This window comes from Nicotiana attenuata, unplaced genomic scaffold, assembly GCF_001879085.1.
Source record: "Nicotiana attenuata strain UT unplaced genomic scaffold, NIATTr2, whole genome shotgun sequence".
NCBI lineage: Eukaryota > Viridiplantae > Streptophyta > Magnoliopsida > Solanales > Solanaceae > Nicotiana > Nicotiana attenuata.
Genome location: NW_017672224.1, coordinates 117,451 through 139,675, shown reverse-complemented (window position 1 = coordinate 139,675; position 22,225 = coordinate 117,451). Strand labels below are relative to the sequence as shown.

The window sequence follows — 22,225 nt, the reverse complement described above, 5'->3', positions numbered from 1 at the left end:
ATAGATAATTAACTCTTTGAAGGTTCGCAATGACTGAACCATGGCACATACTACCCTCTGACTAACCTTAGCTATTTTCTCACGGTCCACAACCACAAAGCCATCTGATCACTGGAACTCTCAGTCTCTCAATCCATAAAGCACACGAACCGCCATATCTGATCCCAGCTACACTGCCCGAACATCTAACACACATCCGATACTCGATCATTCCACGAGGGATACTCCTATAATTCTTCTGTGCTGCCAAGCCAACCTGAATATCAACAGTCGAATCCAACAAGAGAGTGCCGCAATACTATCAAAATATCATCAGTTTAATCACATCACCCTTTTTCTGAAACATATACTCCCGTCAAATCACTTCCAATTAACAGTACCATTTCCTTGATTACCTGAGGCTACCCGTTGCCTAAGAGTTATATGAACTTCTTTTCAGAACTGAACTGTAACTCATCTAGCCAAGAACTTCCACTGATCCATTTAGAAGAAAAATCATTACACATCCCATGCTCTGCATGCCCACAGAAAATATACGTCTCCAAACCACGGTAAAACCCAACAAGAACTCTCTCCTAATTCCATTTGCACAAGCTAAACTGTCAGGACTGAATCCTTCTAACTAGACCGAGCTAAGCAAGCTGTTAGAACTCAAGAGCTTTGCTGCAAAATACTTGTAAGAACCCATTACCTCGAACACATACACAGAATTGATCGTATCCTTACCATACCGATTCGGTCTACTATCAACCATTCTATCTCTCTACATTTTCCTTCTGAAACATTTTCAACTTGATGCTCTCTCTTGCTGTAGTACCACAATCTTTCAATCCCAGGCTCACTACACGAGACCCAAACACAAGACCACACTGTCTAAGACCCATAAGTCGCTGAATACTCTCTCAATATCCCCAGAAACACTACATTCCAGGATACTTTACTCTGAAGAACTTCCTGCGAATTCTGAATCCGTTACCTTTAATTTCCAGATATCGGTACATAGGAGCCCATAAATAAATCATAAAATGCCACAAGTCTTAACCTCTTTCCAAGGAAAACACAGTCTCTGACCATATACATAACTTTGAGATACCCGATTGTTTCTGTAGAATCTTGAACACATTAGAACCATTCTCGAAAGTCATTCACTCTTATTCAAACTACAAATTTCCTGACCCAACGAATGGAAACACCCGTGCCTTATTGGCACTCCGATGCCGCAAAATGAAATCCTTGTCCCGATACGATCAAGCAACTTCCTGTTCTATGCGCCGAGCATTCTTCACCAATGACACTCCAGACATTCTGTGATTCTCATACTTTATGAAGCATAACATGACCCTTGTCAAATTCTTCCTTTACTCTAGCCATAGCTAATTCACTCGCATGCCCCAAACTGGAACCATCATAGCACCTAACCATGCAATCAACTGCTCACAGCAGACTCCCCCACTTGGCTCGAAGCCATAGATCAAGATACGCTCAATAACTCATAACACGTTTACTCTATTGATGCCGCAATATCATAGTGAGATTAAACTCAAATCATTTAGAAGTTGTGAAAACACTGACCATCTAGTTCTGTAAATCTTCTACAAATCTCGCATTCATTCCCGCAACAGTTAAGCCCACTCTCTTAAGCAAATCCTAAATTTCAAATTTCAACACGTACCCTTCCATTACACATGAGGTCTTCTAACATACACATAAGGATCACACCACTTCGGAACACTCCGCAGGAGATAACCCACCTGCTTCGCCTTAATATAACATTTCCGTATACCTTCCATCGTCATACACATTACACAGCCACTTAGTCTTCCCGAGTCTGAACTCATACCGCAACATGAAATTTACTTCACTCCCGTCTAGGAGACATGAAAAGATCCTTCACGCGCCCATCACTCGGGGCCACACATCCAATCACAATGGAAAATCAAACACCTAATAGTTCATCTATCATCTAGTAGACCTTCCCCGTTGCTTCCAAGTTACATAGATACATCTTGCAGTACTAACATATTCATCACATGGCCATTCAATCGTCACTTCCACTAATAGGGACACCGCCGAACATATAAGTTCAAAACACTTACTCACACAATCAGCACCTCAGTGCTCAAGCCATAGGCAAAGATCCGGCCTCAAGTCCTCCAGACTGGCCCAACATCAAATTCACAAAGATCACATCTCGCCCCCCGATCGGAGAATCACAAGCCATCAAGGCACATCTCATGCTAAGCGCTCATGCGCGCATACAAACGCGTGGAAGGAACTTCAAGAGTTTCTTTTCAAGCTGAATCAAAGACGCACGATAAGAATTCAAGAATGTGAAGTTTTCCTAAAGGTTCTACAACCTCTCGAGGATAAATACAGACGTCTCCGTACCGATCCGCGAGATTCTACTAAACCTGTTCATGACTCGTGAGACCTAGTAACCTAGGCTCTGATACCAACTTGTTACGACCCAAACCCCGTACTGGTCGTGATGGCGCCTCTCGTGAAGACAAGGCCAGCCAACTAATCCAACTTGTTTCTTTCAAAAATAGTTAAGCATACTGAACAGACAAAAAATATGACTTAATAACTTTAATTAACGAAATTTCAACCCAACACAACCTTAATCGGGGTGTCACAAGTCACGAGCAACTACTAGAATATAACTACCACTACAAGACTGAAATATACAAATACGACTAATAAAACAAAGGAAGAACATGTGGTGCTGCGAACGCTGGCAGTCACCTCGCTAATCTCCATTAACTTAGCCTCTGATCAGCTCAAAACCGCTACCGGGCGAACAAATACCTGCATCTGCACACGAGGTGCAGGGAGTAAAGTGAGTACTTCAACTCAGTGAGTAACAAAAGTAAATAATAACTAAGTAGTAAGGAATCACGCAAAGCAAACCATCATGCTGTATAGAAGCAGGGTACAATCCTTTGAGAAAACAGTAAGGCTGTGAAATCTTTGGAATTATCTTAGCTTAGTTTAAAGCCCTTTTTGAAAATGAGCTTTTCAACAGTTACGAAAACAATTTCAAAACAGTTAATGCTGATAAGCACAGAAAAATCTGCCCCTCGGACACAAATACCACAATATAACCGGTAAAAAGGCAAATAAATATGCAAGATACGCACGTAAAAGTTCGCCCCTCGGGCAATATCTCAAACAATACCAGCCCCTCGGTCTCACTCTCAGAAACACTCTCAGAACAGTATCATATAGTAAACGTTGCAGCGTGCAGCCCGATCCCTATCTTGCTGCAGCGTGCAGCCGATCCACATGGGTACCCGCGCTCACTGTGGGGGTGCAGACTCCGGAGGGGCCCCTTACGGCCCAAGCGCTATATCAACATAAGGCCTGAAAGCCTTCTCACATCACACTCAAGTCCTGAAAGCCTCCTCACATATCACTTGAGGCCTGAAAGCCTCCTCACAATACACTCGAGGCCTGAAAGCCTCCTCACATATCACTCGAGGCCTGAAAGCCTCCTCACAATACACTCGAGGCCTGAAAGCCTCCTCACATATCACTCGAGGCCTGAAAGCCTCCTCACATATCACTCGAGGCCTGAAAGCCTCCTCACAATACACTCGAGGCCTGAAAGCCTCCTCACATTATGCTCAAGGCCTGAAAGCCTCACTCAGTCCAGAAACATCATAAGCCCCTCGGGCATTAATAAATTAATAGTTCTCAACCCAAACAACAGTGAAATATCATTAAAATCTCAAAATTCAATTAAAGCGGCTGAGTTTGCAAAACAGTATAATTATTAGGACTTAGTTCAAATAACGTATCAAAAATAGTGAGGAAATAGTGATAACGATCCCCGAGGGATTCAAATAATCGGCATCAAGCCCAAAACATGGCAATAAGCCCAAATCATGATGATAACCAAAATAGCTCAGTCAAATACGCGGTAAAATATCAAACGGGACGGACCAACTCACAATCCCCCAGCGGTGCTCTACCCCACGCTCGCTAACCGGCATGCAAGTCACCTCAATATAGCACTACGATGTGCAATCCGTGGTTTCAAACCCTCAGGATATCATTTACAATCATTACTCACCTCGAACCGGCGGAATTTCCAGCTCGGGACGCCTTGCCCCTCAAATTGGCCTCCACGCGGGTCGAATCTATCCAAAATCAGAGCGAATACATCACAATATGCTAGGGAACAAAGCCCAAGCGAAAGCAATCAATAACGGGCACAAATCCCGAAATTACCAAAACCCGAGCCCCGGACCCACTTCTCGGAACTCAGAAATTTATACATCAATACGTTCCTTATCTCCTCACGAGTTCATACATACCAAGAACTCTCAAATCCGAGCTCAAATAACCCATCAAATTCCAATTTAAAATTTCAAAAACTCAAGCCCTAGTTCTTCTCATTTTAGCCAAGTTTCCATGAATTTCAAGGTTAATTTCACATAATAATCGTGTTTTTAGAACATTGGACTTACCTCCAATCAATCCCAGTCGAAATTCCCTTCAATTTCTCACGGAACAAAATGAGCCTTTAAAAGCCTTCTCTGAACAGGCACTTTCGCTTCTTCGGTTGCCTTACCGCATTTGCGACTACCGCTTCTGCGGTTCTACCTCTGCTTCTGCGGATCTTCATTATGCCCAGGACCGCTTTTGCGGTCAAGTCCCACTTCTGCGGACCCCGCTTATGCGGTCAAACATCCGCTCCTGCGGAACTCCTCTAAAGCGCGCGGACCGCTTCTGCGGTCAAAGTCCGCACTTGCGGATATCGCACCTGCGGAATTAATCCGCTTCTGCGGAAATTCTTCAATTGGCCAACTTCGCACCTGAGACCCATACTTCGCATCTGGGGAACCGCATCTGCGGCCCCTTTTCCGCAGATGCGGAAATACCAGATATCAGCAATCTTCAGAAATCTCACAAGTCCAAATTCATCCCGATGGCCATCCGAAATCACCCCGAGGCCCCCGGGACCTCAACCAAAAGTGCCAACCCATCCTAAAACATCATTCAAACTTGCTCCAATCATCAAAACACCACAAACAACACCAAAACTATCAGATTACATCGGATTCAAGCCTAAGTTCTTCTAAAACTTCCGAATTACTCCTTTGATCAAAAACCCGACCAAAACACCTCCGAATGACCTGAAATTTTGCACACACATCCCAAATCACCTAACGAAGCTACAGCAACTCTTGGAATTCCATTCCGACCCTCGGATCAAAATCTCACCTATCAACCGGAATTCGCCAAAATACTAACTTCACCAATTCAAGCATAATTCTACACCGGACCTCCAAAATCAATTCCGATTACACTCATAAGTCACAAATTATATAACGAAGCCAACCAAATCATAAAAACTCCGATCCGAGCTCGTATACAAATAAGTCAACTCTTGGTCAAACCTTTCAAATTTAAAGCTTTCAACTGAACTGTTCTTTCAAATTCATTCAAAATTTTCCCGAAACCAAAACCAATGACCTACATTAGTCATAGCACATAACACGGGGCAAGTCATGCCCGAGAACTGTCGATCAAAGTGCAAAAGCTCAGAACGACTGGTCGGGTCGCTACACTACTTTACCTCTTGTGAAGCCATGATCAACAAGAAAAGAACTAAGTCTATCATACCATGCACGTGGAGCTTGCTTTAGTCCATATAATGCCTTAGTGAGCTTGTATACATGGTAGGGAAACTTTGAATCTACAAACCCAAGCGGTTGTTTCACGTATACTTCTTCTTCAATAAATCCATTCAAAAAGGTGCTTTTAACATCCATCTGAAATAGCCTAAATCCTTTGAACGGTGCATATGCCAGAAGAATTCGAATAGATTCCAAGCGAGCTACTGGAGCAAAGGTTTCGTCATAGTCAACTCCTTCCTGTTGTGAATATCCCTGAGCAACTAGTCTGACTTTATTCCTTAAGACCTTTCCATCTTCGTTTAATTTATTTCTGAAGGCCCATTTTTTTCCGATTACAGAGACATTTTCAGGTTAGGGTATCATATTCCACACCTGATTTTTACCAAACTGATCTAACTCTTCCTGCATTGCTTGAACCCAACTTGAATCTTTCAAAGCTTCCTCTATCTTTTTTGGTTCAACTTGAGAGATTAATGCTACATTTTCTTTCTTTTTGAGCGCTCCCCTGGTTTTCATTCCTTCATTTGGATCCCCAATGATGAATTTTTGAGGATATTCAGGCTCGCTTCTCCATTCATTTGGATGTACGACGTTTGTAGTCGACTCGATTGGATGATCTGGTACAGTGATGCTGATTTCATTAGTTGACTCTATCGTAGCAGATATATCAGTTGACTCTTGAGATTTGCTTGTCTCCCGACTTTCTTGAGCTTGATCTTCATCACCTGCAGTAACTCCTTTCTCGACCAAGGGATTATTTTCATCGAATATAACATGTACAGATTCTTCCACACATAATGTGCATTTATTATAGACTCTAAAAGATCTACTATTTAATGAATAGCCCGGAAAAATACCTTCATCACTTCTTAGATCGAATTTTCTAAGGTTGTCCTTACCGCTGTTGTGAATAAAACACTTACTTCCGAAAGGGTGAAAGTAACTGATATTTGGACGTTTACCTTTCCACAATTCATAGGGAGTCTTCTTCAGAATGGGCCTTATGAGACATCGGTTGAGATTGTGACATGTTGTACTTACACCTTCTACCCAGAAGTGATTTGGCAGTGAATGATCAAGTAACATAGTTCTTGCCATATCTTGGAGGGTTCTATTTTTTCTTTCTACAACCCCATTTTGCTGTGGTGATCGTGATGCAGAGAAGTTATGAGTGTATCCCTGATCATTATAGAAATCTTCAAATGCTCTGCTTTCGAATTCTCCTTCATGATCACTCTGAATTGTTGAGATCAGATATCCCTTTTCTCTTTCAACTGTTTTGCAGAAAACTTCGAAATTTCTTAATGCTTCATCCTTATGAGATAAGAAAATTACCCAAGTGAAACGTGAATAATCATCAACAATAACAAAAGCATATCTTTTTCCTCCTATATTAGCAGTTCTAGTATGCCCAAATAAGTCCATATGAAGCAATTGCAAAGGTTTAGAAGTAGATACAATATCTTTATTTTTGAAAGAGTTTCTGGTCTGCTTACCAATTTGGCATGCATCACAAATATGAGTTCTAGAAAATTCAGTTTGGGTAGGCCAACAACTAACTCATGTTTGGACAATTTTTCTATCAAATGCATGCTAGCATGACCAAGTTTCCTATGCCATAACCATGGATCATCAGACATGGATGATAAGCAAATATGACCATCTATCTTTTCAAGACCATCAAGGATATAAACATTTTCATACCTTTTACCAGGGAGGACTGTTCTACCTGATTTGTCTTCAATAACACAACCTGTTTTCTTAAAGTTTACCTCATATCCTGAGTCGCATAGTTGACTTATGCTCAGGAGATTGTAGTTGAGTCTATCGACGAGATATACTCAGTGATATCACAGTTGTTATTGAAGGGAATTGTTCCAGTACCAATTATTTTACCTTTTGAGTCATCCCCAAACTTAACGCTTCCTCCATCAATTTTTGTAACTTTTTTGAACGGGTTTTTATCACCTGTCATGTGACTAGAACACGCACTATCTAGATACCATTATCCTTTGTGGCTCATTCTGTGGTGTTCCTACAAAACATAGAGATTACTTTCTTTTAGGTACCCAAGCTTGCTTGGGTCCTGGAGGGTTAGTATTGCTAGATTCAGAATTGTTTTTTGGTTTCCAAACCCATCCTGACATGTTTGCTTTACGAAAGTGACAAAAAGAATATTTGTGCCCACTTTTGTTACAGTAGTGACACGTAACTTCTGACCTACCTTTAGGCTTTTATTAGTGTTAGTACTAGTGGACTTTGTTCTGGATGGTCCTTTTCCAGTTGACTTGTAAGTCGCCTGGTTTGACCTGACAGAACTGTGACTGGTGGATTTGCGCATGCCATTGAGTTGCATTTGCAATTCCTCAAACTCTTCTTGAAGTACTTCTTTTTCAATTTCACATACTTCATGTTTGATTTTCCAGTCTTTAACCTCTTTATTTAGTCTCTTAAGCTCATTCATCATTTTTTGAGATTCTTTCAAAGTTAAATCAAGAATATCCTGCAACTCATTGCATCTTTCACAGTTATAAGATCTTACCTCACTTGTTTCACCTCGTGCCATGAAATAGTTTTCATTGTCATCCTTGCCTTCGTCATCTGAAGTGTCCTCATCTGTCCAGCATCCTGAGGATTTGTTCATCTCGTTTTCTAGAATCGTCATGAAGCAAAGATTTGCTATCTCTTCGTGTTCTGAACTGTCTTCATCACTCCAACTTCCAAAAGATTTGTTCTTGTTAAAGCCTCTAGAAATTTTTCTTTTTAGTTCTGGGCACTCAGCTTGAATATGTCCAAATCTTCCACACTCGTAGCATTTTCCATCATTCTTGTCCTGTTCGTTGTATTGCCTGGATCGTCTGGGCGGAATTCTTCCTTTCTTGGTATTTCAGAATCTTCTCATTAACCCATCCATGTTTCTTGATAGCATAGCAATCTCTTCTTGTAGAGCTTCAGGATCATCATCAATTTCATTTTCAGCTATTTCAGTTGAAGCTTTGAATGCGACTATCTTTTTTTTCTCTTCTTGACTAGTCTTTCTGAGATGTGTCTTTTCAAAAGCTATGAGTTCTCCTCGCAGTTCATCATATGATAATTTGTTTAGATCCTGAGATTCGAGTGTGACTACTTTGGTCTGCCAAGTGGTTGGCAGGCTTCTGAGAATTTTTCTGACTTGATCGCCACTAGTATATGTCTTGCCAAATGCCTTTAGATCACTAATTATTTTGCTGAACCTGGCAAAAATCTCTTCAATAGATTCTCCTTCTTTCATTGAAAAGAGTTCCTAATCATGAACCAACATGTTGATATGTGTTTCCTTTACTTTGCTGGTTCCTTCGTATGTAACCTCAAGCTTGTCCCACATTTCTTTGGCTGTGTCACAGCTAGAGATTTTCTCATATTCTTCACCACTACTAGCATTGTGAAGCAGATTTCTTGCTTTATTGTTAACGTGTATCACTTCCATTTGCTCTTTTGTATATGAATCCATATCTTCAGGATCAACAAGTGGTGGAGTAGCAGCAGGTAAGGGATAGTTTCCCTTTTTGATGACTCTCCAAACTTTAACGTCATAAGCCTTGGCAAAGATCTCCATACGCACTTTTCAGTGAGAAAAATATTGACCATTGAAGTGTGGTGGTCTAACTTGTGAAGTTCCTTCCTGGAAGAGAGCTCCTATGATGACTTGATTTGCCATGATCTTTTCTCACAAGCTGTTAAGCAAAAATAGAATGTGAGCCTTGCTCTGATACCAATTGAAAGTACAAGGGGGGAGGGGGGGTGAATAGTATATTTTTAATCTTAATCTCTATTAGTTGACTGGTTTTTCAATTAGTCGACTGGATGCAATAACATAACAGTTATAAAAGCAGAATATAAAACGCAGAAAGTAAGTGCAGGAATTAAAGACACCAAATTTTTATACTGGTTCGGATTCAATGTGAATCCTAGTCCATTCCCCTTGGGTTGCAAGGAAGTTCTCTTTAGTAAATGCGTTTCTTCGAGTACAATGGAAATGACGTGATAGCTCAGTTCCTATAACTCTCGTCTCTTTTGATACAATGCCTCACCGGTGTTATACTCTCCTCTTTCTCTGACTTGTTACACAACAAGTCGCAAAGAACTACAATGTTTGTTTGCAGTAGAATAAAGAGAGGATTTTGGTTCGATCAAAGTATGTCTCTCTAAGGCTGGATGCTGAGTATAAATACTTTGGTGAAGTCCTCTTGCTGACGAGATTTGACAACCCAAGAGATTTGATCCTTGGAAAGAGATTGACTCTTTCCAAGAATAAGATTGCTAGTCGTTGCTCTTCCTTGATGAGAGGAGATTGATCGCTTTCCTTCTACAGCTGTTGATGATGAGGGTTTACTCCTTGATTGTTGGTCCTTACACAATTGGCAGCTCAGCTAATCTTCTTTCAGAGTTCGGATTGAATGTGCTGGCCTTGATTGTTGCCTTAAGTTTAGAGATTCTTTCCATCGCAGTTGTCCATGATCTTTGCTAATTGATTTGTAATCTTTGCTAATTGATTTATTTCCTTAAGCATCCAGATTGATTTCAGTAATCTTGTAGTAGCTCCTTGATTCCTTGATCTTCTCTGATTGATTTCCTGCACAGATATATTATTTGGATCATTAAAATTAGATCTAACAATATTTTTGTAAATAGCATTGATCATCATTTGTTTACTCCTTTTCACTCAACTGATTGCCTTCTACTTTCTCCCCACAAAAACAAACTTCGGCGCTTGTTGAGCCCCGTATCAACAATGGGGGACTATTTATATAGTATTGGACAATTCTTATTTTTTAAGCTTATTTTTAAGGTTGAATTAAATCCTAAATCTATTTCTCTTTTAAAATCACAGCTAAGAACACAGAAAGGAATAGGCAGAAGCAGCCAATCTTGCAATTATAGTTCCTTTCACTTAACTCAATTGCATATAACAGAAAAGAGTTAGAAATGTCGTTAACGTATTAGAAATGACTCAAATTTATCCTTCTTCCACCTATTGAACCTCCATTGCCCTTAAAGTTAATTTTTGGGTTTAAAATACCCCTCCTTTTAATAGAAGCATGAGATGGCATATTAAAAACTTTTAATTAAATAGCTAGGTGACATTAATTTATTGATCCACATGGATACTAGACCAACAACAACAGCAATGAACCCAGTATAATCTCACATAATGGGACATGGATACTAGACCAAACCCTTAAATAATCCAATAGATGGAAGGCGAGCAAATTTAAGCCATTTCTAATACGTTAAGGACATTTGATCCTTTTCCGTTTCTAAAAGGATAAACGGCTATGTTTTTTAGAAAAACCATTACGACAAGGAAAATTTCAAATATATTGGAGAGTAAAAAACATAAATAGGCAAAATTTAAGAAAGTTTTTCACAAACCTAGCAGCATCAGGTATTTTACATACATGGCCATTAAATAATTCATTCCCTAGCAGATAGCTTTAAATCTTGCACCTAAAATCACGCAACCAAAGCATTTTATTACCTTAAAAAAGGTTAATTAAGTTACATTATTCACAAAAGACTTTGTACTTAATAATTTATTCATATTACATTATTTGGTTATTCCCATTTTCAAAAAAATAAAACTAACAAATCTGGAATATAACATGTATAATAATATACATATGGAAACCTAGAATATAATCTCATAATTGTGATAATATACGTTGTATAAGTCATGTATAAATTGTAATAAACTATGTACAAATTACATTAGATAATTTATATACAATGTAAACCATGTATAAATTATACCAGATAATATACCAAGTAAAAATCACGTATATATTTATATATTTGAACATAAATTCTCCAACCATTGTATATATTGATTGTGTATTAATATTAGTAATAATGAATAAATAAATATGTATATGATATATATATATATATATATATATATATATATATATATATATATATATATATATATATATATATATATATATATATATATATATATATATATACGTGATTATGTATAATTGTGTATATGCATGATATAATGATGATATTTAATAGTATATGAATTACAATAAAAATTCTAATATGTTAGTATACACAACATAATAATGATATTTAATAGCGTATGAATCACAATGGTATCCTTTTAGAAGAAATATGGCATAAATCAACGAAATAGAGGGAAATTTCTTTGAGATTTTTGGTATATTTTGGTTTATGGAAAGATAGAGAAAATCTGGATTTTTTTTTTTTGGAAGAATCTGAAATATTATTAGTGTTGGCAGAGACGGAAAGTGTTTCCTTAAATATAGGATATGTAAGACTGTTTCATGGAAACAGTTTCTGTAATACTGGCCTTCTGGCTTTTAAATGGGATTCCCATTGTAGCGGCATTTAAGCCGTTATATATATTTGAATAATGCTATATGTGTAATAAAATTTGCTATTATTGCAATAAATAAGAAATACTATTAGTTGTGAGAATATTTTTTGTAAAGAGATCATCCAGGTAAAAAACTTTATATTTATTATATTTAACGTAAAGCCAAAAATATAGAGAAAATCTCACTTTATACCTATTAATTTCAAATTATTTACCCTTTAATACCCAGGCCCAAACTATTTACTACTCCTACCCATGCGGCCCAAATTATTTACCCGCTTATTCATTTATTCTATTAAAATAGCTCTTCTTTCTACACTGAGAATTTGGATGAGGGCACAACTTCAGGTTCCAGATCCCATCTCTAAAACCTAGCTTCCATTTTACACTCCTAATAAATCCAAATTTGTCTTCTTTCTTCTGAATTAGTAGTAATTTCTTATTTGGATTTTTGACTTGATTTGTTGTTTATTAATAATAGATGGATCGGTACCAGAAGGTGGAAAAGTCAAGAGTAGAAACACCCATTGATGCAAATGAGATTCATATCACCAGCCAAGGCCGCATGAGAAGCTATATTACCTTTCTACACTGAAAATTTGGACGAGGGCATAACTTCATGTTACCCCTAGTAGGTAGTTGATGACTCTATAGGAGTAGAGAAATTTGGGTGAAGACCCAAGATTAAAGAAGGCTTGGTCTTAATTTTAGTAACTCCAGATCCTTGAATTATTTTCTTGTTTGCTATTTCTTGACTTACTTGTAATTTGTTCTTACAAAATTGTTCTTCCATTTCCCTTATATCCTTCTTCAAAAAAACAAAGATTAGATCTGATTATCCGAGAAGTTGACCTCTGGCTAGTTTCAATTCTGCTCCACTTTTTCTTGATTGTTCTTTCCCTAGCTCTTGCTCTTGCCTTGGCTTAAAATTTTTATTTTGTAGATTTCCTGTTTGATTCAAAGTGGGTGTTGTTAAATATTGCTTATAATACCTTCTGGAAGTTCATACTGAAATTTGATAGCATTAGGAGCTGATTTGAGGTGATTGAGTTGAAATTTTCAGCTGAAAATCGAAAAAGAACACAACTAACCAATAGTATACTGCTACGATATACAATATGCTGTAGGAGTATATAGCTATACTGCAACTGTATACTATTATAGTTCACAATATACTGCAACGGTATATTGTAATAATCAAAGAACACAGTTACCTAACAGTATACCGCTACAGTATACAATATACTATAGTAGTATATAGTTATACTGCAACAGTATACTATTATAATATATAATATATTATTATAGTATACTGTAATAATATGCAATATACTGTAACAGTATGTTGTAATAGTATACAATATACTATAATAGTATACTTATTACCCGTAAATTCACTTGCCTTTTCCCTTTTAATTTGCTTTAAGCTTTTACCCAGTGTGAAGGGCAAATTGAAATGCAAATATATATATATATATATATATATATATATATATATATATAGTATGCTATATAATGTAACGGTATACTCTTACAATTAGATCCTTTAGAATTTTTTGAATTTTTTATTGACAACTGATATTATTTCAGTTTATTAATTGAATTAATTATTTTTAACTCTTTGCGTATAATTGTATACCCTGTTGGTATAGCTATATACTATACTGGTATCATATGTTAGTTAATATTTTTTGGTTATATTAGCTACATTTAATTGGTACACAATTTAATTTTTCTTTAGTAATAATATAAAATAAAGAATAATAAAAATAATGAAAACAGTAAATGAAATTAGATTATGAAGAGAAAAAGAATACAAAAAAAAATTAAATGAAATTGGAAAAGGAAAAAAGAAAAAGATAAGAAGAAACGAGAAAAAAGAAAAGGAGAGAAGAAAAAAGAAAGAAAAGAAGCATAGAAACAAAAAAGAATTGGAGAATAAAGAAAAAATTCCCCACCAAAACTACTATGGGTAGGAAATGTAATTAATTTATGGGTAAAAAAATAAAGGGATAGACAAGAATGAATAGTTTTATTTTTGTGGGTAACTGTGTCAAAACACCAAAATATAGTAGAGTAATTCTCACTAGACCAAGTGCAAAAGCACATATGAAATGTAGTAGTCACTTTAAGGATAGGCTTATCTTAAGAATAATTATGAGTCATTTGGTAGGGGAGTAAGTTATCTCGGGATTCTAATGATGGGATTATAATACGGGGATTAAATAATGATGGAATTATTTAATGAATATATTTTATTGAAAGATATTTAGGCCTCATTTGTTTTTTTTAAGATTAAGACGTCTGAATCTGAATACACATCTTAATATCAAGATGTGTATTAAGATTAAGACATCTGAATCTGAATACACATCTGAATGTAATAAGATATGTATTAAGATCTGAATACTAAATAATTAAGACTATTTGATTTTTAACATCAGATGTATAAAATTTATCTTCATTTGAAAATTAATAAACATAAAATTCAAATGAAATACTAACTAATCTAATATTCTATCAATATAATATATAGTTTTTTAAATTATGATAGTTGTTGGTGGTGATTGCTAATCGGTGACTGCCGACTAGAGACAGTAGTTGGTGGTAGTTTTGGTTGATGATGGTGGTTCATGCTAGTAGCTAGTAGTGATTGGTAGTGGTGGCGATTATGATTAAGGATGGTGGTGGTGGGTGATAGTTAATAATGGCGGGTGGTGGTAGTAGTTGTGATTGAGGAAGGTGGTGGGTGGGTGGTGGTAGGTTATAATGATGGGCAGTGCCGACTGTGGTTGTTGATGGTGATGGGGTGGTTAGTTGTGGTAGTTGAGGTGGATGAGTGTTGATTGTGGGTGAGAATGATGGTGGTCGGAGTGGTAGGGATAGTTGGTGGTGATGGTCGATAATGGTGACGGCAATGATTGAGGATGATGGTGGCATGATGGTGGTGGATGCGGTGGTGGTGGGGGTGGTGGGGGTGGTTGAGTATGGTGGTGGTGGAGGCATGGTGGTAGTTGATAATGGTGGGCGGTGGCGGCAGTTAATAATGAATATGTGATAACATCTTGATGAAATTAAGTCTCTGTTATAGATCTTAATCATACAGACCTATTTAGACCCATTAAGTGGTTGTGAAGTTAAAAAACAAACACACTTAATGATTAAGATCTGGATAATTAAGATTCAGACTTTAAAAACAAATGCACTTAATGTCTGAAATCTGAATGAGTAAAATTCAGACCTCTATTAAGTGCAAACAAATGAGGCCTTAGTTCATTGGACTAAAGATGGAATATATAGAGTATAATATAAACAAGGTGTTTGATGTATACTAGATACGTTGGGACGCACTTTTATTTTAAATTTTAACTTTGGATTGTTTAAAGACTTTGAAGGAAGATCCTTGGAGAAGGGCATCCTTATCATTTTAGTGTTTATCCCGGGATTATTATCTCACTCTCAATACTATAACAACAACAACAACAACTATCCCAGTATAATTCCACAAGTGGGGTCTGAAGAGGATAATGTATACACAAACCTTATCTATGTGAGGTAGAGAGGCTTTTCTCAATTGACATTACCCCACCCTCAATGTGGGATAGAAATTCTATGATATAGAATAATACCCAATAGTGGGTTTTGTTTAATCCTAAGATTGTTAATCCAAAATTTAAAAACTCAATCAAACCCGGGATAAAATAATCTCGCATCTAACACTGATATTATTATTATCCCTTATTCCCATACCAAATGACCCCTTAAAGTGTAACCATGTACAATCGGCTCTGAGACAAGATGACTATTAATGATAAAGTAACTAATAGTACTGTATCAGCATTAACCGAAATGTATAAACCATTTATAGGGCTTTCTTAACATATTTGATAATTTTACCCGCATTATATACAGCCACATCTATTACTCCATTTACTAACAATTATTAAAAACCTTTAACCAAAACAAGGTTAGAGCTATGAGTCAACGTGCATGCGTGGTTGTTGAATTCTACAGAATATAATATGCATGATATCTACAAGAAAATTTAATTAAGCTTTATCTTCCAGTCAACTCAAGACAACCTACCTATTTAATTTTTCCACCCATAATATAAACCTCAACTATATAGAGCACCAAAATATAATAAAGAGGGGGAAAGATCTAAAGGCAAGAGAGAATTTAATATTCATACAGAGATGGTGGTGAGTTTGCAAATATTGGAATATATATTTTGTACAAGAAGAAAGTGCTACTGGCCTTCTTTATTATAAGTTTTTGTGGTGAGTTTTGCAGAATTATATTATATTGTGGAGAATGAAAGCAAGTTCAGTGCACTCACATCAGTATGAGCTTCGATAAGTTCAGTGCACTCACATCAGTATGAGCTTCGATGCTAAGTGCTAGTTCAAGTTCAGGCCATTTTTCAAAAGTGCTTTTAAGCCAAGTGCTTAAAAGTTACTTTTATTCGGCTAATTCAAACGGGCTCATAGTACCCCCAAGAAACTGAGTGCGTGAAATGGACAGATTGCTGGGAGAGAGGAAGCTGCTTTATTTTGTTTCTATATTAAAAAAAAACTAAAAAGGAATTATTACACAAATAGCCGGTCAGATTCACTATTTACTTTTTCTAACCACTATATATAAATTATACATTGATTATACATATATTATATATGAATTTTACATATGTTATATATTCGTCGGCTATTTTTAGTTTACGGGCAAACCCATTGTTGGAACCTTGAACCTCGTTTTTGGCTCAACATGTTTCTTTCTTGCATAGAAAGTGCCTTGGCCATGTTGGAAACTATTCCTTTGTTGAACTAAATAAACTCTAGTGTAAAAACAATTTGATCTTATTGATTTATTACATGCAAACTACCCTTTTTTACCATCTTACGTGCATACTTTATTACAAAAGTTACTGACATTGGACTTTCAAGCAACTTGATAATTATTGTATACTCCCTGTGGTCCCATATATTAGTCATTTGGCAAATTGAATTTGTTTTAAAACAGCCTAGAAAACAAGAAGACTTTTTTCCCCAAATTTATTCTTACTGTTCCAATAATAACAACAACCCATTATAATCTCACAAGTGAGGTATAAGGACGGTGGTGTGCACGCAAACCTTACCCCTATCCTAGGGGTAGAGAGATTGTTTCCGATAGACCCCCGGCTCAAGAAGAGGAAAAGAAACAATAGAACGGTAACAACAACAGAGGTTATTATTACAGTTCCAATTAATGAATTGTCAATTAAGAGAGCTGTATAACGAGAGATCAAGGGTAGTTTAGACAAAAAGACTTATAATTAAGGCTATTAATATTTTTTTAAGGAGTGTGCAAGAACTTTAAAAAAATATTATGTGGACCTGCGATAGAAAGAATTAAACTAAAGCAAGCATGTCAATGACAAATAGCATTGGGAGTTAACATGGAGCTCTATTTCCCAGCCACCAGTCGTTTGTCCCAACCACCATTCTAGTCCTGGCATCGAGATTTGTGAGGTAAAACTAAACTAAAAACCTTAACCAAAACCAGGTTAGCTATGAGTCACGTGCATGCTTGGTTGATGAATTCTACAAAACATGCATGATATATCTACAAGAAATCTTAAGCTTTACTTTCCAGTCAACTCAAGAGAACCTACCCATTTTGCCATCCATATATAAAACTCAACTAGAGCATCAAACTATAATAAAAGGGAAAGAAAGAAAAAGCAAGAAATAATACAGAGATGGTGGTGATCAGTGCAGTAGTTCCAACTCCTTCAAGAGTTGAAAGCTTGGCTAAAAGTGGAATTCAGGCCATCCCTAAAGAGTATGTGAGGCCACAAGAAGAGTTAAATGGCATAGGGAACATCTTTGAGGAAGAGAAGAAAGATGACGGACCTCACGTACCGACGATTGATCTGAAAGAAATCGACTCAGAGGACAAGGAAATTCGAGAGAAATGCCACCAAGAGTTGAAGAAAGCAGCTATGGAATGGGGTGTCATGCACCTTATTAACCATGGCATATCAGATGAGCTAATTGATCGCGTCAAGGTTGCTGGAGAGACCTTCTTTGATCAACCTGTTGAAGAAAAGGAGAAGTATGCTAATGACCAACCCTCTGGCAATGTCCAAGGCTATGGCAGCAAGTTAGCAAATAGTGCTTGTGGTCAGCTTGAGTGGGAGGATTACTTCTTCCATTGTATTTTCCCTGAGGACAAGCGCGACTTGTCCATTTGGCCGAAAACCCCTACTGACTACATGTAAGCTTCTTCAATAATTTCATAATTGCAGATTTTTCAATCTTTTTTTTTCTTTTCTTTTTGGTAAAGCTGGTGTCTGGGTCAGCCTACGCGCAGCGCGACTAATCCACCGATAACCTAATAAATCCCACCAGCATAAATACAATGTAACTTTCACCACTAAGGCTAAGGCAGGTAGGACGAAATCACCTAGTGTATGGGCCTTTTCCTTTCCCACTCCACTGACCACTAAACATTTCCAATTTGCAGTCCAGCAACAAGTGAATATGCCAAGCAGATCAGGAACCTAGCAACAAAGATTTTGGCAGTGCTTTCTATTGGGCTGGGACTAGAAGAAGGAAGACTAGAGAAGGAAGTCGGAGGCATGGAGGACCTGCTGCTTCAAATGAAGATTAATTACTATCCCATATGCCCCCAACCAGAACTAGCACTTGGCGTTGAAGCTCATACTGATGTGAGTGCACTGACTTTTATCCTCCACAATATGGTGCCTGGGTTACAACTTTTCTATGAAGGAAAGTGGGTAACGGCAAAGTGTGTGCCTAATTCCATAATCATGCATATTGGGGACACCCTCGAAATCCTAAGCAATGGAAAGTACAAGAGCATTCTTCACAGAGGGGTTGTGAATAAAGAGAAAGTAAGAATCTCATGGGCTATTTTCTGTGAGCCGCCAAAGGAGAAGATCATCCTTAAGCCCCTACCAGAGACTATCACCGAGGCTGAGCCACCTCGATTCCCACCTCGCACCTTTGCACAGCATATGGCCCATAAGCTCTTCAAGAAGGATGATCAGGATGCTGCTGCTGAACACAAAGTCTCCAAGAAGGATGACCCGGATTCTGCTGCTGAACACAAACCCTTCAAGAAGGATGATCAGGATGCTGTTGCTCAGCAAAAAGTCCTCAAGGAGGATGAACAGGATGCCGCTGCTGAGCACAAAGTCTTCAAGAAGGATAATCAGGATGCTGCTACTGAAGAATCTAAATAGCTTCTCTTGTTGTCACTCTGATGGTTTTATGCGAAGAAATTTTCAAAATTTTTATGCTTGTTCTGAAGTCACAAGTGATCCATGATTTTGTTTCCTCTGCAATGTCTTTATTTAGTAAACATATCTGTTAAATTTCAAGAAATATTATTCCCTTGTATAGGAACTACACCAGTTCTTGTGCATCCCCCGGATGCTTTCATCAATAAAACTACAATTACTTCATCAACAAAAGAGAAACATTATCCCCCTTGGTCTAAGATGCTGCATAGGGAATAACCATTACTTCCCCCCCTCCCCCCCCCCGGTCTCTCACGCACACACACATACATCATTTTTCTCATGTTCAGCATATTTCTTTGGAAAGTAGAGTGATGCTCAACTTGGTGCAGAACTTAATGAAGCTTACCACAGCAGTAAATTTCTCATGAAGGAACGTATGCTTACATGTTGAACAGAAAGTTCATTCATTCATATTCAATTTGTGCGCGCAAGGGTTTATTTGAAAAGAAAGCTTCTAAGTTGTAAGTAAATAGCTCTTCAAGTGCTTCCATAGACTCAGGAGTTAAAACAGCAAGATGTGGAGACAGCACCACATTATCCAACCCGAACAATTCCTCCGGTACATGGGGTTCATTTTCATAAACATCAAGACCAGCACCTCCAATCTCACCTCTCTTCAGAAACTCCACCAATTCCTTCTCATCAACAAGCGCCCCTCGTCCAACATTTACGACGATACCTTCCTTCCCGAGGGCAGTCAGCACCTCCTTGTCAACTATGTGGTGTGTTTCTTCCGTTAAAGCACAACAAAGAATCAGAACATCACTGTTAACAGCAAGGTCATGAATATTAGAATGGAAAGGAAACGGAACATTAGGCTTCATCCTTCTCGAGGTATAGGCAATGCTGCAGCCAAAGACCTCTAGTCTCTTACTAACCCTTGTACCGATGCTCCCTAAACCTACAATCCCCACTCGTTTTCCACCAACCTGTGTAAGAAAACCACCACTCCTTTACCAGCTCAAGTAGCACATTAGTAAAACGATATAGAAAACATACACGAGAATATCTTCATTTTACTTAGTTCACCATTTACAATATCTTATTGAACCAGTTTGATACCTGCTTAATTTTTTAAAACAGACATACACAATGGCACACTTTTCAACTAAGTTGATACTTTGGAAAAGGTACAATCTTGACCATAATCAAATCAATGGAGTATGAAACATTAAAACTCATTGGAGAAATAGAGAATCTAATTTTTTAATTAAAAATAAAGAAAAACAGGGCCTGATCATGAATCATGAAGTTGTTCCAGCATGTAGAAAGACAATACTGACCTTATAACCGGGAGGACTCAACTCTCCTATGACAGGCCAAGAACCGGCACGAACAAACCGGTCAGCAGCAGAGACGCCACGTAGGACATCAATCAAGAGGCCGACGGCGAAGTCAGCGACGTCATCGGAGAATGAATCTCCAGCGGTGGTGACGCGGATGTTACGGCGGCGACACTCGGCGAGGTCAAAGTGGTCAAAGCCGGCGCTAGTACCCACGATGCACTCTAAGGAAGGGTAAGTATCCAAGGTTTCGGAAGTTACCGGACTGGGACCCACACAGAGCATGAGCCGAACCGAGCTGGAGAGGTGGAGAAATGATGGGTCGGATTCGTCCAACGGGTCGAGAATTCTGTAACGGGTTCGGAGCTTGGAAAAGAACATGGTTTTGAACCTTGGAAGGCGATGGAGAAGAAGTAACCGGTGATTGGTCGTTTCCGGCGAGCCGGAAAAAGACATCTTCCCAGTTCCGATAACAGATTTTGTTTGTGTGTATAATGTGATGTCCCATTTTGTTATTTATATAAATTGAGTTATAAATTAACCACGAAAGCAGACAAAATAGTAGAGAGGAAATGAAAATAGAGAAATATTAGGAGAAATGTTATGAAATACATATTTATATGGATGTCCACTAATCAAATATAACCCCCACTACTCTTCTTTGTTATGTAGATAACTCCAACTACTTCTCACCATTATTGTTATAACTCCCTCACCTTCATAACCTACCCATGATCTTCCTCCATGATCTCAAATGTTTAATGGCATACTTATGGAATTCTTTTGGTATACCTCTATGTTGTACTATAGATAGAGGATGATAACTCATTTTGTAACACACTTGAATACATGGAAGAATAAGAATCTCTTCTCTCTTGCTCCCTACATTCTTGTCTATTTTCTTGTTTTATATTATTACTTTGAGCTATGTTTCGTAACACGTTATCAGCACGAAGCTTTAATCAACCTAGAAGATATGAATGGTTGACAACCTTGAACCAATAAAAATATGAGCATTATTACGAATGCCATATAATGTTTAGTTTGCCTCTATTATCCAGGGAGTATTATTTTTCAAATTATACCATAAATTGTGTATCTAGCTTATGTCAAAATTTAAGATTTTATGATAGATTTTACTATGTGGCTACATAAAATTATATTCCATTCCCTGATGTGAATCAGACCATTTGTGATAAATATTATATAAGGATAAGACGGTGGGTTCAAGTCCCAACGCACCATGAGGGTAAGACATCGGGTTTTGAGTCCTGATGATCCATGATTGTAAAAGTTGGGTTCGAGTCCCAACTCATTATGGCCTAACATGTCTTTATATGGGTCAGGCATTGGGTTTGAGTTCCAATGCACCATATGGATGACATAGTGATGACTAAAGAAAATATTTTTCATGAAAAAGCATGAATCTTGTCCCACTTGATTTGCATCATTCTTAAAGTGAATGTGGTAGCAATGCATAATAAGTAAATGAAGACAAGTTGTTGACCAATGAACATGGGCGTGCCATTGATCAAATAATAATAGTCATCATTATGGTAATTGTAAAAATGAGAATAATAAGGGTTCTCGAAGTAATCCTTCAATA

General features: G+C 37.6%; 2 protein-coding genes across 2 annotated transcripts; one reads left to right on the top strand and one right to left on the bottom strand.

The window, feature by feature from the left end:
• Positions 1-17,060: 17,060 nt before the first annotated feature.
• On the top strand, positions 17,061-19,500 carry LOC109212376 (leucoanthocyanidin dioxygenase). Its single transcript, XM_019376017.1, has 2 exons — positions 17,061-18,285; positions 18,535-19,500. The coding sequence occupies exons 1-2, from the start codon at positions 17,768-17,770 to the stop codon at positions 19,274-19,276; spliced, it is 1,260 nt and encodes a 419-aa protein (XP_019231562.1). The 5' UTR covers positions 17,061-17,767; the 3' UTR covers positions 19,277-19,500.
• A 163-nt stretch (positions 19,501-19,663) lies between these two features.
• On the bottom strand, positions 19,664-21,129 carry LOC109212377 (glyoxylate/hydroxypyruvate reductase HPR3-like). The gene is made up of 2 exons (XM_019376018.1): positions 20,620-21,129; positions 19,664-20,265 (listed from the first exon to the last, which is right to left on the bottom strand). Exons 1-2 carry the CDS (start codon positions 21,073-21,075, stop codon positions 19,741-19,743), a joined length of 981 nt encoding a protein of 326 aa, XP_019231563.1. The 5' UTR covers positions 21,076-21,129; the 3' UTR covers positions 19,664-19,740.
• Between the last annotated feature and the right edge of the window lie 1,096 nt (positions 21,130-22,225).

Excerpts from the sequence above, each read along its gene's own strand:
- LOC109212376 (XM_019376017.1), top strand. The coding sequence starts at position 17,768 with ATGGTGGTGATCAGTGCAGTAGTTCCAACTCCTTCAAGAGTTGAAAGC. Across the intron at positions 18,286-18,534 it reads AAAACCCCTACTGACTACAT|TCCAGCAACAAGTGAATATG; the intron begins GTAAGCTTCTTC and ends TCCAATTTGCAG.
- LOC109212377 (XM_019376018.1), bottom strand. The coding sequence starts at position 21,075 with ATGTCTTTTTCCGGCTCGCCGGAAACGACCAATCACCGGTTACTTCTT. Across the intron at positions 20,266-20,619 it reads TGAGTCCTCCCGGTTATAAG|GTTGGTGGAAAACGAGTGGG; the intron begins GTCAGTATTGTC and ends TTTCTTACACAG.